This window comes from Martes martes (assembly GCF_963455335.1).
Source record: "Martes martes genome assembly, chromosome: 1".
Lineage (NCBI taxonomy): Eukaryota > Metazoa > Chordata > Mammalia > Carnivora > Mustelidae > Martes > Martes martes.
Window position 1 is genome coordinate 119,964,453 of NC_137888.1, and position 16,143 is coordinate 119,980,595.

Here is a 16,143-nt window from a genome sequence, read left to right on the forward strand (position 1 = left end):
AATGAGCACCTACTATTCTAGTTTTAGAAAACAGGCTAACTTGTTGACATAAACTGGTAAAGATGGCTCTCCCCAAATTCAAACTCAGAGAATACAAATGCTTACCCCTAGAGCCCCTTGGGCTCCTATATAATCTGGTCTCTGCCTCCATTCTCCCTCTGCCTAACTATTCTCCAGTTGGGCAGCCCTGTTTCTGTTTCTCGTACAAGCCAGAGTTGTTTCCCACAGCAAGATGTAGCTTTTGCCTTTGTCCTGTTTGCCTGGAATGCTGGTTCCTCCCATTCCTGACGTGGCTCACTCCGGCTTACTCCACAGGTCGTTCAGGTCTCAGTAAGTTCAATAAGACTCAAGAAGTCCTCACCATTCATCCCATCTCCATCCCCCGTTTCTTCATGGCATTTATCTCTTTCGGCATTTCTCTTGTTTTTGCATGTGTTTATTTTTTGTCTTCTGACTAGACTGTAAGCTCTTGAAAGCAAGAACGTAGCTCTGGAGTAACGAATACTATCCTATAAAGGCTGTAACTTATGTTTCATAGTATTTTAAGTTTTCACAATTCCTGCTTTTCTCTGAATTAACATGAAATAAAAAGGCAAATGGTAGAGATGCTTATTATTTAGTTAAGACCCACAACTTTTGTATTTGCCGATCACTTTTCCTCACCTGTAGTTGTTGGCTGTACAGGCACAATTCTCTGGATGTGCCTATATACAACTTACTCTGTCCTTGAGAATTGTTTCTATCGTAGAAAAAGCGATTCCATCCCAAATATAACATCTACCATGTTTCTTCTACTTTGAAGCTTTAAAATTGATCTTAATTTCTATTGTAATTACATTAGTATCCCTCTTAGAACTTTCAATACTATCTTTTGTGTTTCATGCTTATTTGATGTGACAAGGTTAATCATGTTTGTAAGCCTTATCTAGGCTAAAATAGCTTCCTATGACAGCTGATGCCATCTTTTGGTGGAAAAAATGGATGCATCTTTGCCCAATGACTTAGGTTTGTTCTCGACTATGAAAGTTCACTAGCAGAAAATTCTTATATACTCTGAAAAAGGTTCTACAGCTTGGTAGAAATTTCCCTCAAGAAAATCCAAAAACTGTTATAATTTCACGCCCACCAAACACTTTTTGATTTATGTTTTGGTATGCTGCAAGAATGTACTTGTCTCACAGGCAGATGGCGAGGTATGAGAGAATAAAATAGTTTTCTGGTACAATCAGAACCGAAAAAAGTTGAGCAGTGAGGACATTGACAGGGCCAGATCACACAAGAATAAGCTAACCACTGTGATCTGATCTATTTTTGTAGACCTAGTCCTTTCAAATGCGTTAATACCATTTGAAGAGTGTAACTATTAGGACATTTGGTAGTGGCCTTTAGTACCATAATTACAAAAAAAAATCACCTAAGCACTAATGTCTATAAGGAGATTCTGTTCTAGGGATCCCCCAAATGGTGTTATGAACATAACTTTAAAATTGATTCTAGGCCTAGCAGATAGCTACGATTGATTTCAGATCCCAAAGTAAGGGCAGTATTTTTTTAGAACTTCCATTTCAACAAATTAAAAACAGAAATGTCCTCACTCTCAGTTTCTCCTCTAGCTCTATTTCTATATAGATAAAATTAAGGGTTTACAGAAAAAATATAAAGCAAAAGGTACATGTGAGATGTCATTTTTGATACATCTTAGTTCCCTCTTTGACCTATGTGGTGCTCAGAATAGGATTTGGTTAATGATGACTCACTATAATTGGCTTGGAGATTTAATTATTAGATAAGATTCTGTCAAATGTGACAGGTCAATGTATTTCAGTATCCATGTAGTGATTTCCTACAAATGCTCCCTGCCTATTCCTCTTCTTTAGCCTTTAGATTTTATTCTTGTATTTCCCTAACTTGTAAAAACCTTAGAGTGATTTAGAAATTACAGTGTCAATTTATTCTTTCATTATCCCAGAAACACTATGTAAACTGTAAGGTCTAGCTATAATGTTATCCTGTGTCAATTATGTTTAAGTATTTAAAAATTGAGGTGATTTACATATCTTATTTGATCTCCCCAAATATGTAATTAGATTCTTCTCTTTCTGGTAAAGTTGATTGCCTAATTTTGTTTTTGATGAAACAAGGTAAATGATTTGGGAAGTGAATGAGTATTATCTCCTTGGAAACACCAAGAATAGTTTTACAGGCAGTCATCTGGATAAGTGATATTTCCATTCTTTTTTTTTTTCTTTTAGAAAGAAATGAGACTTTTTCCTTCTTCTGACTCATTCTAAAAATGTGTTGTCATAATGGGCTAAGATCAAAGGGAGTTTGGTGAAACTGGAAGTCTTTCTGCACATTTTTCATCAAAAGGGAATAAACAGGGATGTACCTGCCAAAAAAGACTGAAAATAAATTTCTGCTAATCAGATCCTCCCTTTTCATGGAAAGTTCTAGAGATGCTCTTACAAATGGTTCTTTTCAATTATTCTCTATTCTCAATAAGTAATCAATTTGTCTTTATTATTGTAATGCCTTTCTCTGGGTTCCACTTGTAGATCCTGTTCTCTAATAATATGGAGAGAGGCAGTTTACACTGGAAATACATCTCCATCCTCCAAAAACATTTTAGGACAGATTACTCCTGAGAAAGGTTTCTTGCAGCAGCAAATTCTTACTGCATATGAATTTTCTCACAGTCTGAACAAGTGCCCTTCTCTGACCTTTGCCTGTTTTATTTTTCCCTGAATCTTAACATTTATCAAAAGCAGACATTTTTCTCTTTTTTGGTTTTGGTTCAGCCCACTCACAGGGTTAACGTAAAATATTCTCACCTTGCCATAGCTATTCCAACAACACAGCCTCCAACTATGGACCAAAATCCAATCCAGCCAGCATCTACCTGAGGAGAAAGTGGCAGACACATTTAATATAAGACTATGAGGCTGCAATTAAGAAAGCATGAAAAAAAGATCTTCTCTAATCAATATATAATTCAATATATATGTGTGCATTTCTATGTACATGTATAATTCAATATTTTATCAATAACTAAATGGCAACAAATCTAGAAAATACTATTTAAGAAAATGAATAAAATAAAAGGATCCATGTGTGACTAATCCAATTTATCTAAGTAAGTATATAAGTAAGTATAAGTAACTTTTATTGGAATATTTAAATCAACAAAATAATCAGTTTCACAAATAAATGTTTTCAAGTATGTACTACATTGTACTAGAACCCTTAAGAAAACAGGAAAAGGACAGAAGATGGTCACTGACCCAAGAGGTTTAAATATAACCAACATACAGGAAACTACTGGGAAATAATCAGGTGCTCAAACATTAAATTAATTAAAGATGTATCAAGAGTCACAGAAGAGAGAACTCACAGAAGAGAAAGCAAGTGAAAGCATGAGAAATGGGGGTTAAGCACCTAGGGAGACTACTGAAAGACAATTTGAGGTGGTTTCAAATATATAGCTCATTGCACTCGTGGGAAAACATTTCCAACCCTGCCATTTAGCAGCTTTATGACCCTGGACAAATTATGTCTTCTTACCCACAGAATGGACTAAATGAGATAATTTGTGTACAGGACTTAGATCCGTGGTCAGCATACAGGAAGTGCTCAGTAAAGGCTGTTATTACCACCTGATGATGATTCTCCATCTATCTAATAATGTCTTAAGTCTTTCCTCCCCTCATGGCCAAACTTTCTCGAGCAATCTACAAATACTGCCTAGATTCACCCATCACTCACGTATTTTTAACTCCTCCTATGACTTGGCTTCTGTCCCAATTCATACTCATTTTTTTTAAGATTTTATTTATTTATTTGACAGGCAGAGATCACAAGTAGGCTGAGAGGCGGGCAGAGAGAGAGGAAGGGAAGCAGGCTCCCTGATGAGCAGAGAGCCTGATGCGGAGCTCGATCCCAGGACCCTGGGATCATGATCTGAGCCGAAGGCAGAGGCTTTAACCCACTGAGCCACCCAGGTGCCCCTCAATTCATACTCTTAAGTCTCAGTTTCCTTATTATTATAATGAGGATAACAAGGATTTTATTTTGAGACTTAAATAAGCTAATACATGTAAAATGTTCAATACATGTTACTGGTTACCATTGGAATTTCATGTGTCCCTAACAGTATCAGTGCATTTTGTCTCCTCTTTCCCTTCCCATGGCCACCATCCTTGCTTATTACCTTATTTCTTACTTCTGGATTCCTGTAACAGCTTCTTAAATAGTCTCCACAATCTATTCTGCCCACTATTGCCAGAATAATTATCCCAATCGTTCCACTTTCCTGCTCAGAAATCGTTACTGGCTTTCACTGTGGTTACAGGGCCAAGTCCAAACTTGACCTGCCACTTGAGAGCTGCCCAAACTAAATTCTACCGTTTATTATTTTCCTAGTCATATTTCCCCTTACACCTCTTCACCAAAATGTTCCCTTCTACCTAGGCACTCAGGTGGATTGTATGTCTCGGCGGCCATTCAAACACACATGACTGCGCCCAAGTTCTCAATGGAAGTGGGCAGAATGAAAGTATGCCACCTCCAGGCGAGAACCTGGAAGACCGCTGTAAGCTCCTCTGGGCTTCCTTTCCCTTTCCGACTACTAGAATCAGGATGTAGTCACCAGCCGAAACCACGCAAAGGATGACAGGGTCCTAGGCGACAGGATTGCTGCGGAGTGGAAGCAGCCTGGGTCTCTAAATCAGTGGGAGGAAAAGAGCTGTCGGAACTGTGGACAAATGTCCTAGATTGTTATGCAAACCGTCCTAGATTATGATGTAAATGAGAACTAAATTCCTTAAACCTCAGAATTCTAGGATTCTACTTCTCATAGCAGCTTAGCCTACTCTAAGTAATACAATTACTTAACAGTGTTTGGTGCCAGAACAAAGATAAGTACTCTCTGGAGAAAGAGAACAGCCTGAAGCTTAATTTATCTCCACATTTTTTTTTTCCATCATTGGCATTTGGGGCCAGAGAATTCTCTGTTCTGCAGAACTGCCCCTCTCCTTGCAGAGCATTTAGTATTCATTGTCTAAGGCCCACTTAATGCTATTAGGCCCTCCCAAACATTTCCATCTATCCCCTGGGTGAGTGGGGCCCTGTGTCAGGCGAAGAACCACTGTGCATCCAACTGTAGTAATCCTGGTCCTTTCAGGCCAGTGGTGCTTTTCTTCTTCCTTTGTTCATGACATTTGCTTTAGTTAATAATATTCTACCCACTAATTTATTACAATTTCTCTTTACTTCTTAAATAAGATGTATTTTAGAGAGAGTGGGTGCAGAGGTGGGGGGCAAGGGAAAGGGAGAGACAGAATCTTAAGCAGACTCCCTACTGAGTGCAGAACCTGACTCAGGGCTCGATCCCATGACTCCAAGAACATGGCCCTCAGCTGAAACTGAGTCGGTCTCTTAACTGATCCATCCAAGTGCCACATTCTTCCTCATTTAATTTTAAATTTCACTTTATTTAATACCTGGTGTGACTCTTCGTCTCTCTCTCAGAGTTTATACAAAGAAAGATACTTAAAAGGGTGTCTCGAGATTTATAATAAGAAGCATAAAATCTGCAAAATCAGAATCATTTAAGTGGGTGGTACAATAGGGAGTATAGCCAATGGTACTATAATAGTGTGGTATGGTGACAGATGGGAGCTACGCTTGTGGTGAACAGAGCATAATGTACAGACTTGTTGAATCACTATGTTGTACACCTGAAGCTAATGTAACATTGTGTGTCAACTATACTTCCCAAAAAATGGATAATAAAATTTTTAAACAGAGGGCTGAATAAATATATAATAAATGAAAAAAATAAATAAATGGGTGCTACACTCTTCTTTCTTGGAACTGAGCATGCATGGAATACCTGCCTTGGAAAGAAAAAAAAAATTGACTTCAGCGCCTATTGTAGGGTGGGTGGCCTTGTAAAAAAAAAAACCCAACCTTTATTTTTATTTTTTTAAGACTTATTTATTTACTTACTTGACAGAGAGAGTGCATGAGAGCACAAGCAGGGGGAGCCGCAGAGAGAGAGGGAGAAGCAGGCTCCCTGCTGAGCAGGGAGCCTGACGTGGATGTGGGATCATGACCTGAGGCAAAGGCAGATACTTAATCAACTGGGCTACCCAGGTGCCCCAAAACCTCAGCCTTTAGATGGTGACTTTGAAGGGCTATACTTAAGATACCACACACTCAGAATAGTATTTTGTGGGACTGAAATGCAGTTATCTCAATTCCTAAAACTGGATTCCTAGATTCCTGTAAGAAAAAACATAGTTCTTTCTGGGGTTAAATAACATCATTTTGATGCTTAAGCAAGCTCTACAATTTTTTATATACTATGTCTGGTACTCACTCAAAAATAAAGGCACACCTCATAAGGTGATAAGAAAACATAAATGGATACCACAAATATAAACAGACCCACAGGGGATCCAGATCAAGAAATTATGAGACTTTAAGCAACTATTTTTAATAATTCAAAAAAGTGAAAGATTGAGCACTTCTATAGAAATTTGTAAACTATGAAAAAGAATCAAATAAAAATGTTATAACTTCAGAATATAAGTGAAATTAACAACTTAGAGATGAGTTTAACAAAAATATTAGAGCTGAAAACTGAAACAGTGAGTTGAAAGAAAGGCTAGATGAAACATCCAATCTGAAGCAGAGAAAGGCAAAAGGATAGAAAATTCAGAAAAGAGATTAAGAGACATAGGGCATATAATGTGAAAGTATAACATATAGAGTCTCCAAAGGAAATTAGAGAAAATAGAACCTAAGAAAGTTAATTTTTATTTTATTTCATTTCAACTAATTGAAATTTCTTTTTTTTTTTTAAATATTTTATTTATTTATTTGAAAGAGAGAGAGAGAGAGAGAACACAGCAGGGGGAGGGGCAGAGGGAGAAGCAGACTCCCCACTGAGCAGGGAGCACAACGCGGGGCTTGATCCTAGGACCCTGGGATCATGACCTGAGCTGAAGGCAGATGCTTAACTGACCAAGCCAGCCAGGTGCCCCACAACTAATTTAAATTTCAAATTAAATAGACAAAAGTTGGCCACTAGCCATTTTACCAGACAATGTACTTGTAGAAGATAACATAGGGGAATATATTAATAAATGTAATATATGGCTCACAAAGAAGTTAATTACAAAGAATTCTTTTTTTTTTTTTAATAAACATATAATGTATTTTTATCCCCAGGGGTATAGGTCTGTGAATCGCCAGGTTTACACATTTCACAGCACTCATCATAGCACATACCCTCCCCAATGTCCATTTCCCCACCACCCTCTCCCGTCCCCCCTCCCCCCAGCAACCCTCAGTCTGTTTTTTGAGATTGAGTCTTTTATGGTTTGTCTCCCTCCCAATCCCATCTTTTCATTTTTTCTTTTCCTACCTCCCCCCAACCCCCCCCCCCGCATTGCATCTCCACTTCCTCATATCAAAGAGATCATATGATAGTTGTCTTTCTCCGACTGACTTATTTCACTAAGCATGATACCCTCTAGTTAGATCCACGTCATCGCAAATGGCAAGATTTCATGTCTTTTGATGGCTGCATAGTATTCCATTGTGTATATATACCACATCTTCTTTTATCCATTCATCTGTTGATGGACATCTAGGCTCTTTCCACAGTTTGGCTATTGTGGACATTGCTGCTATAAACATTCGGGTGCACGTGCCCCTTCGGAGCACCACGTTTGTATCTTTAGGATATATACACAGTAGTGCAATTGCTAGGTCATAGGGTAGCTCTATTTTCAGTTTTCTGAGGAACCTCCACACTGTTTTCCAGAGTGGTTGCACCAGCCAAAGAAGTTAATTCTTGAACTGATCTTAGAGATTCAAAAATTTCTAGCCAAAATCCCAATAAAGGGGTGTATTTATTCTACAAAATACCAAAGTTTATTATAACACTAAAATACATGAGACACTTGGGTAGATAAAAATGGTAAAAGATAGGCAAATAGACAAGAGGGAAAAAAGTTGTTTAGAAACGCATCTGTGCATATAAGGGCACTTCAATATGACAAAGATGACACTAGAGAGCAAAGAGAAAAGCACGATCTTTTAAAAAACTGATAACAGGTTAATGGATACCTACATGGGAAAAAAAAGAAACTGAACTCCTACCTTATAACAAGCACAAAATTCAATTCTAGGCTTAAATGTGAAAGGAATAATGATAAACCTATCCAACGGTGCTTTCTATGGTGACAGAAATGTTCTGATCTGCACTGTCCAATATGGTATGTATAGTATATTTATTATATATATATTAATAAACTTCGAGCAAGCAAAGATTTCTCTCTCCTGCATTTCTGTGCTACATTCAACATGTACCTCTCAATTGGTTTCTATTCAGTACTTCCTCTTTATAAATTCGGGTCACATTTTCCTGTTTGTCTAATTTTTTTTTCTTTTAACAGTAGGGTACATGCCGTGGATGACACAATATAAAGATTCTGGATCCTTTTATCTTTCTCTAAAATGGTTCATTTTTGCATTTTGTGTTAGTCCGCAGTTCAATTAATAACTGATCACCTTGAACTTGTACAGGCTTAATTTTTTGTTTTATTAAGGTAGGTAAGTAGAAACCAAAGTGTTTCCCAAGCTCCCCTCACTTGGTAGGACTCAATCTCCAAATTGTCTCCTCAGCCAATTTTTGTTAAGGCTTGTGTACTGTGGGTCTAAGTAGAACAGGCCTTATTTTATCTAGAGTATGGTTCTTGATTCTAAATTCTGGCCTAGATTCTTGTGTCTCAGGAGAAGCCCAAGTGTATATTAACAAGGCGTTAATGAGGTCTTACCATTCCAGCTGAGCGAGAATCTAAGAGCCCAGCACTGCTTGCCCTCTACTCTATTCGTTCTGCTTTACACCTCCTAGCCATCTTTCTGTTAAGCCTCTGGGAGCTTTGCCCTTTATATGTGCAGTCCATCTCTCAGCCAAGACTTGCTGAGGACCCCACATAGTCATAGTCTTCTGGGGAGGCCCCTTCAGCACAGCTCTCTTCTTTACAATCAGTAAGAAAAAGGCAGCCCAAGAGTGGGCAAGAGACTTGAACAAGTGTGTCACAAGAAAGGATATCCAAATGTTCAACAAACACTTAAAAAGATATCACTACAATGGCATTTAACTGCACAGCCATTAGCATTTCTAACTTTAAAAAGACTAACACTGACAAGTGTTGGTGAAGATGCGGAGCAATGAGAAACTTCACGTCCTGCTGGTAGGACTATAAACTGATACAACCACTTTGGGGAAGTTTGGGATCATCTATTAAACCAGGCATACACCAGAACCAGTAATTCTATTCCTAGCTAGATATCCAAACAGAAATATGTATAGAGGTGTCTCAAGAGTGTACGAGAACATTCCTACACCTTGTTTGTGACAGTCAAAAACTGTACACAATCCAAATGTTCATCATAAGCAGAGTGGACAGATTGCTGCTCATTCATACAGTGGGATGGCATGCCCGTGTGCTGGACTTCCTCCATTTGCCCCTTCGAAGCCCTCTGCTCCTTTCTACCATGCTACCTGGAAGTGAGGAGAAGGAATACATGGCCTGAAGCACATAGGTGAAATGGTTACTTTTAAAGAAATGAGATTCTGAGACTAGAGAGAAAGTGAGAAATTAAAATGACAAAGTAGCCATATATATGGCGATGGGATCTTAAATCTTTATAAACTGTGAAGCAAGATTAGGATGTAGTCAACAAAACGAAGCTTTCTTCCTCTATTTTTCTGTTTCTTAACATCATTAACAGCAGCCAATAAATGTAAAGTTTATGGCTGTTAACAAAATCTAGGAAGAGAATCAGTATTATTTTTAACTATCTCCTAAGGATTTTGCTTTTGCAAAAATGGTATCAGATAATGTTTTACCCAGGCCTTGAAGTTTAAACCAAGACATACAGACAATATTTATAATTTAAATGAACTAAAAATACCTACAACATATAAAGAAATAAAATGTTTACCTGGCTGACATGCACTGGTGTTAAAATTAAGTCCAGAACTCCAGACCAACCAGCAAATACACCAAGTGGTATAGCATACGCTAAAGCAATCATCAAAAATCTCATGTTGCTATAAAAGAGAAGTAAAAGAAAATATTATTACAGATTCAAAATCTTGATTTAAAATTCTTACTCATGAAAAATGTAAGTCCTTTGGAAACTGAACACCAGAATCATAAATAGAAAATATTTGTCAATTTCTTAATAAATTCAAACTTCTTTAAATTTTTTGTTTTTTACAAAAATCCTTTTCATTTATATTGTTTAAAGTTGTCAGTGTTTATTATATAAATGAATTACCAACATTATTTCATAGAGTAAATAGGTAGGTATAGTTAAAAAAAGATTTTACTTGAAAGGATAAGTTATTCTCCTTTGAACAAGGTGGAGGGAAAAAAAATCAAAGCTTAAAAAGAAATACATAATTTGCTAGTTCTATTATTTTCAGAGAGCAGTTTTAATTTTTATTTTATTGCTATTAAAGTCTGAATTAGTCAATGATTTTTAATAGGCAATACAATGCAAATGGCTCAAAACCAAAAAATATAAAAATATGGGGAAAATATGTCCCTCTTACCCCATTCCTCTTTTCCCACAATTACCAGCGTTAGCACTTTATTGGGTAACTCCCAGAAACAGTTAGAAATATACAAGTTTATATATATACACAAATGTGTATATTATATATTATATAAATTTATATATTATATTCTTTTTTTAAAAGATTTTATTTATTTACCTGACAGAGATCACAAGTAGGCAGAGAGGTAGGTAGAGGGAGAGGGGGAAGGGGAAGCAGGCTCCCACTGAGCAGAGAGCCCAATTCAGGGCTCGATCCCAGGACCCTAAGATCATGACCTAAGCCGAAGGCAGAGGCCCCAACCCACTGAGCCACCCAGGTGCCCCTATATATTATATTCTTATATAAGAGTTTATATATTATCATAAATTTGTACTTACATATAATTTATCATATATAAAAATTTGTATACTCTTTATATAAATTTGTATATATATTATAGATATGTACATATTAATATACATATTCTCAACTGTGTTTGTATATATATATTCTTTCCCCAATCTTTCTACATAAATGGTAGCATATTGCAACCATTTGCTGAATTTTACTTTTTTAAAAAATTTTTGTTTTTTCAGTGGTCCAAGATTCATTGTTTCTGCACCACACCCACTGCTCCATGCAATACATGCCCTCCTTAATAGCCACCACCAGGCTCACCCAACTCCCACGCACATCCCTCCAAAACCCTCAGTTTGTTTTAACTTAATAAGTCTTAAAACTCTTCTGTAGTCAACAAAGAGTTTCCTTATTCTCTTTCAGAGCTGCGTAGTACTCTACTATGTTGCTAAGTCACAATTTATTTAAACAGCCCTCACTGAGACATCTGTATTTTTTTATTACACATATAATATATAAAGATATTATATACACACACGTACACACACACACACATATATATAATTTTATTCCTTTGCTCTTAACAGTCATTTTACATGTGCACTAGTACATATGAGCAACTGCTATGTCAGAAGAATATGTGTATTTGTAACTTCAATAGATAATGCCAACTGCCCTCTACAGAGACTGTACTTTTCTAATAACTATCAAAATGGCTAAAACAAAAACCAAGTGATAACACCAAAGTCTGGTAAAGATGCACAGAAACTAGATGACTTGTGTATTGCTTACAGTAATGAAAAATGATATAGCTGTTCTGGAAAACAAGCTGGCAGGCTTTAAGAAAGAAAAAACAAAAAACTAAATATGCAACCACCACATAATCCAGCAATTGCACTCCTGGGCATTTATCCCAGAGAAATGAAAACTTATGTCCCCACAAAAACCTGCATACGAATGTTTATTTGTAATTGCCAAAACACCCCTAGAATCAACACAGATGTCCTTCAACAGGTGAACAGTTAAACCGTACATCCACACCATAGTATTCAGCAAGAAAAAGGAGTAACTACTGATACACAAAACAACCTAGTTGACTCTCCAGAGAAACAGGCTTTTTTAAAAGTTTTTACTTAAATTCCAGTTAGTTAACAGTGTAATATTAGTTTCCAATGTAGAATTTAGTGATTCATCGCTTACACACAACACTCAGTGCTCATCACTAAAAGTGCCCTCCTTAACCCATCACCCATTTTACCTATTCCCTGCCTGTCTCCCTTCCAGCAACCCTCAGTTTGTTCTCTACAGTTAAGAGTCAGTTTTCTGGTTTGCCCCTCTCTCTCCTTTTTTTTTTTAAGCCAATTCCCAAATTTATGTACTATACCTTTCCACTTACATAACATTCTTTTTTCTTTGTTCAAGATTTTATTTATTTATTCATAAGAGATAGAGAGAGAGAGGCAGAGGGAGACACAGGCTCCCCACTGAGCAACAAGCCTGATGCGGGACTCGGTCCCAGGACTCCAGGACCATGAACTGAGCCCAAGGCAGATGCTTAACCATCTGAGCCACCCAGGGGCCCATATATAACGTTCTTGAAGCGACATTATAGTAATGGAGAACAAATCTGTGTTTGCCTGTAGAGCGGAAGGGATGTAGACGTGGCTACAAAAGGACAAAAAACGGGATCCCTGTGATGATGGAAATGTTCTTTATTGTGACTACCAATGTTAATTTTCTAGCTGTGATATTGTACAACAGTTTTTTAAGTTGTTATCACTGGGGGAAACCGCATAAAGAGCCCATGTTATCCTTCTGTATTATTTCCTACAACTGCATTTGAATCTACAATTATTCAGGCATCCTTTGAAGGGCCAGAGAAAATTACATTGATAGGCTCGGCGGGGGGCATGGCAGGTCCAAAGAACTCCCCTAGCGAGGCTTCCCTAGGGGCAATTCTGCAGACTTAACAAATAATGGAAGAAATGAAGGAAAGTTAGGTATTGGTGAAAAGGGTATTTTATAGAGAGGAAAGATCTTATACTCTATGGTTTTAACAGAGAATAGCGATCTTGACTCTAGAGTAATTAGAAGCAAACACAGGGCATTTACTGTGGTCAGAGTGATAATTTTATGTTGTTTTTCCTTGTCAGAACAATTTTTTATACAACTCGTTCTTCAGTGACTTCTTATTTTCCACAGACTAGTCCAAAATATTAGCCTGGCATAGTATGACCTAATCTACATTTCCTGATTGCTATCTAAACTCTGGTGCTGCACAGGGAAGAACTTAAATAGCATTAAATTTAAAAAAAAAAACTATCATTTTGAACAATCACCTACACATATGTGCCACTGGTCACCATTCAATTTAACAAATATTTTTATTTACTTATTATGTGGAAGGCAATATTCTACATGCTACAGAGATGTGATTTTTTAAAACCTTTTGCTGTATTCCAAAGTAGTATATTTTTACTTTGTGATCTCCCCACATATACATACATACATACATTCTGAAATAAAAACTATATACCCTTACTACATGTGATACAATATTTCCATTCTAGCTTATTTCATTCTACCTTTTTTTTTTTTTAAAGATGGTCTACCTACTAAATTAGGTGGCTGTGAACCAAAGTTTGAAAAATAATGTTACCTAGCTATGCTAACTTGGTAGGCACCAGCCACATGTGGCTTTTGAACATTTGAAATGTGGCTAGTACAATGGAGAAACCGAATTTTTCATTTTATTTCATTGTGATTAATTTAAACCAAATTTAAAAACAGAAGCGGTGAAAAGTACTTCCCTATTAACCACAACTTTATTTTTTTGTAGGACTACATTTCACTTTAACTGCTGCATTGGGTAAGATTTTATTGTAATGTGCTGGGTGTAGCATGTGTTGTTTCTAGTATTATAACCAGTCACTGATCTTGGTGTCAATGAACTAACTCAGTTCTCATTACTTTTTTTCTACACAGATATAACTTTGTAATTTGCTTATTTGAATATTTATGAAGAAAAAATTAGGGAGTAGAAGAAAATACACTGCAAATTTTACAATGAATGGCAACTGCAATTTGTTGCAGCAGAGCAAAATGAACGCTGCGTAAAAAATTTTTTTTAGACAATTAAGTGGACAGTATTAAGGGATATGTTCAACAAATACATAGTAAATTTTATAGAAGGTTTCTTCTTATCAGTCAAAAAAGGAATAAAAGAACTAGTTACCCAAAATCAGAATTAAATGTCCAATAAACATTTAAAAAAATTTTTTTTTCACAGATCTGAGTTATCACTTTGGCCAGCAATGAAGTGGTTTGGATTCCTCCACAAAAAGAAAACCACTTTTTTATTTAAAAAAATTTTTTTTTAGTTTTTATTTATTAATTTGAGAGAGAGTAAGCATGAGCAGGGTGGGGGGGCAGAAGGAGAGGGAGAAGCAGACTCCCCACTGAGCAAGGATCCCAAGGCAAGGTGGGGCTCGATCCCAGGAGCCTGGGATCATGACCCGAGCCAAAGGCAGATGCTTAACTGACTGAGCCACCCAGACGCCCCTGTTTTTGGTGATTTTTAAAAACAGATATCTGATAGGGGTGCCTGAGTGGCTCAATCAGTTAAGCATCTGACTCTGGATTTTGGCTCAGGTCATGATCTCATGGGTCTTGAGATCTAGCCCCACAATGGGCTCCACATTCTGCCTGGAGTTGGCTTGGGAATTCTCTCTCTCTCTCTCCCTCCACCCCACCCCCATCATGCACGTGTGTGTGCTTTCTCTCTCTCTCTCTCAAATAAATAAATATTAAAAATAGATTTCTGATAGGAAACCCCTCTAAAATATTTAATCAGTATTTTATCAGTTATTTGTAACTTGATTAATGGGTTGCTGAAAAATTATCATTCTAAATTATCTTAAATAAATGTGAAATTATCTTGAAGGTACTAGTCAAAACCACTCAGCAATTCAAAGTATATTTACCTTAATAATCTACAAAAGCTCCGCCGATAACTCAGCCGCTGGCTAGCTGCAGCAACGCTGGGAGGAAGTGGAGGCCGGGGTGGGAAATAAGCTAGTGTTGCAGAAAATAGTAAGCAGACAACTCCAAATTCTGGGGACAGGGGAGGGAAAAAAAAAAGAATAAAATGTTAACCAGACAACATAAAAGTTCAATGTTTCAAGTATTTAACAAATCGTTAACTAAGATCTAGGAACAAAAAGATAGGCAAAATATAGTACCTAGCAAAATTAGTTGTCCTGTGAAAAAAAATAGATATTTAAAGATATAAATTTCAGCAGGTCATAGGTAAGAAGTTATACTACGGTACATTACGTAGACGAGAAGTTTGAGGAAGAAACAAATGTTATTCTCTGGAAAAAACATGAGAAACCAACAATATTGTAGTATCAGATTTTGAAACGGATCTAAGATGATTGTCTACTAAGTACGGTACTCAGAAAGAAAGTATGATACAGAAACTATAATAACAGGATAGGAGAAGTTTTATTCAATCAATGACTGGATATTCCAAAACATATTTCCAAAGATAATCCATCAAAAAAATGGGATATTCCATGGGGCGCCTGGGTGGCTCAGTGGGTTAAAGCCTCTGCTTTCGGCTCAGGTCATGATCCCAGGGTCCTGGGATCGAGCCCCACATCAGGCTTTCCGCTCCGCGGAGAGCCTGCTTCCTCCTCTCTCTCCCTGCCTGCCTCTCTTGCCTACTTGTAATCTCTGTCTGTCAAATAAAAAAAAAAAAAAAAAAAAAAAAACCTTAAAAAAAAATGGGATATTCCAAAACACAGTGTAGGACAGACTCAATTTACAGGCTGTATGGGGAATTTGAACAAAACAGGAAAGCATCCAAAAATAAGAAACCAAGAAACAGAAAGCAAAATTTAATGAATAAAAAGACTAGCTATTGTAAAATACTAAACAATTACAAGTAAAATGAACATCCACAATCTTAATTTGGTACCATTAATAAGAAAAAGATCCTAGGAATCCAGATCATTCCCTCCAGAGTTCTGGCACTTCTCAGTCCCAGCTTTTGTTGTATCCAATTTAGTAGAAAAGCATGACTCCCAAAAGAAAAGTTAGGACACTTGGAGTGGAGACTGCCTATGCCATTAATTAACTTTTAATTTGAATGAATCCTTTAT

The 16,143-nt window shown here is 36.9% G+C and overlaps 1 protein-coding gene across 1 annotated transcript in view; it reads right to left on the minus strand.

The window, feature by feature from the left end:
• The window catches only part of SLC49A4 (solute carrier family 49 member 4), a 59,580-nt gene that overhangs the window by 13,123 nt on the left and 30,314 nt on the right, over positions 1–16,143 (minus strand). The window contains exons 4-6 of the mRNA XM_080797921.1: positions 14,962–15,091; positions 10,021–10,129; positions 2,804–2,899 (exon numbers count right to left, since the gene is read on the minus strand). Of these exons, the coding sequence (XP_080654047.1) occupies positions 2,828–2,899; positions 10,021–10,129; positions 14,962–15,091 (311 nt within the window). The 3' untranslated portion in view covers positions 2,804–2,827. The remainder of the gene's footprint in view (positions 1–2,803; positions 2,900–10,020; positions 10,130–14,961; positions 15,092–16,143) is intronic.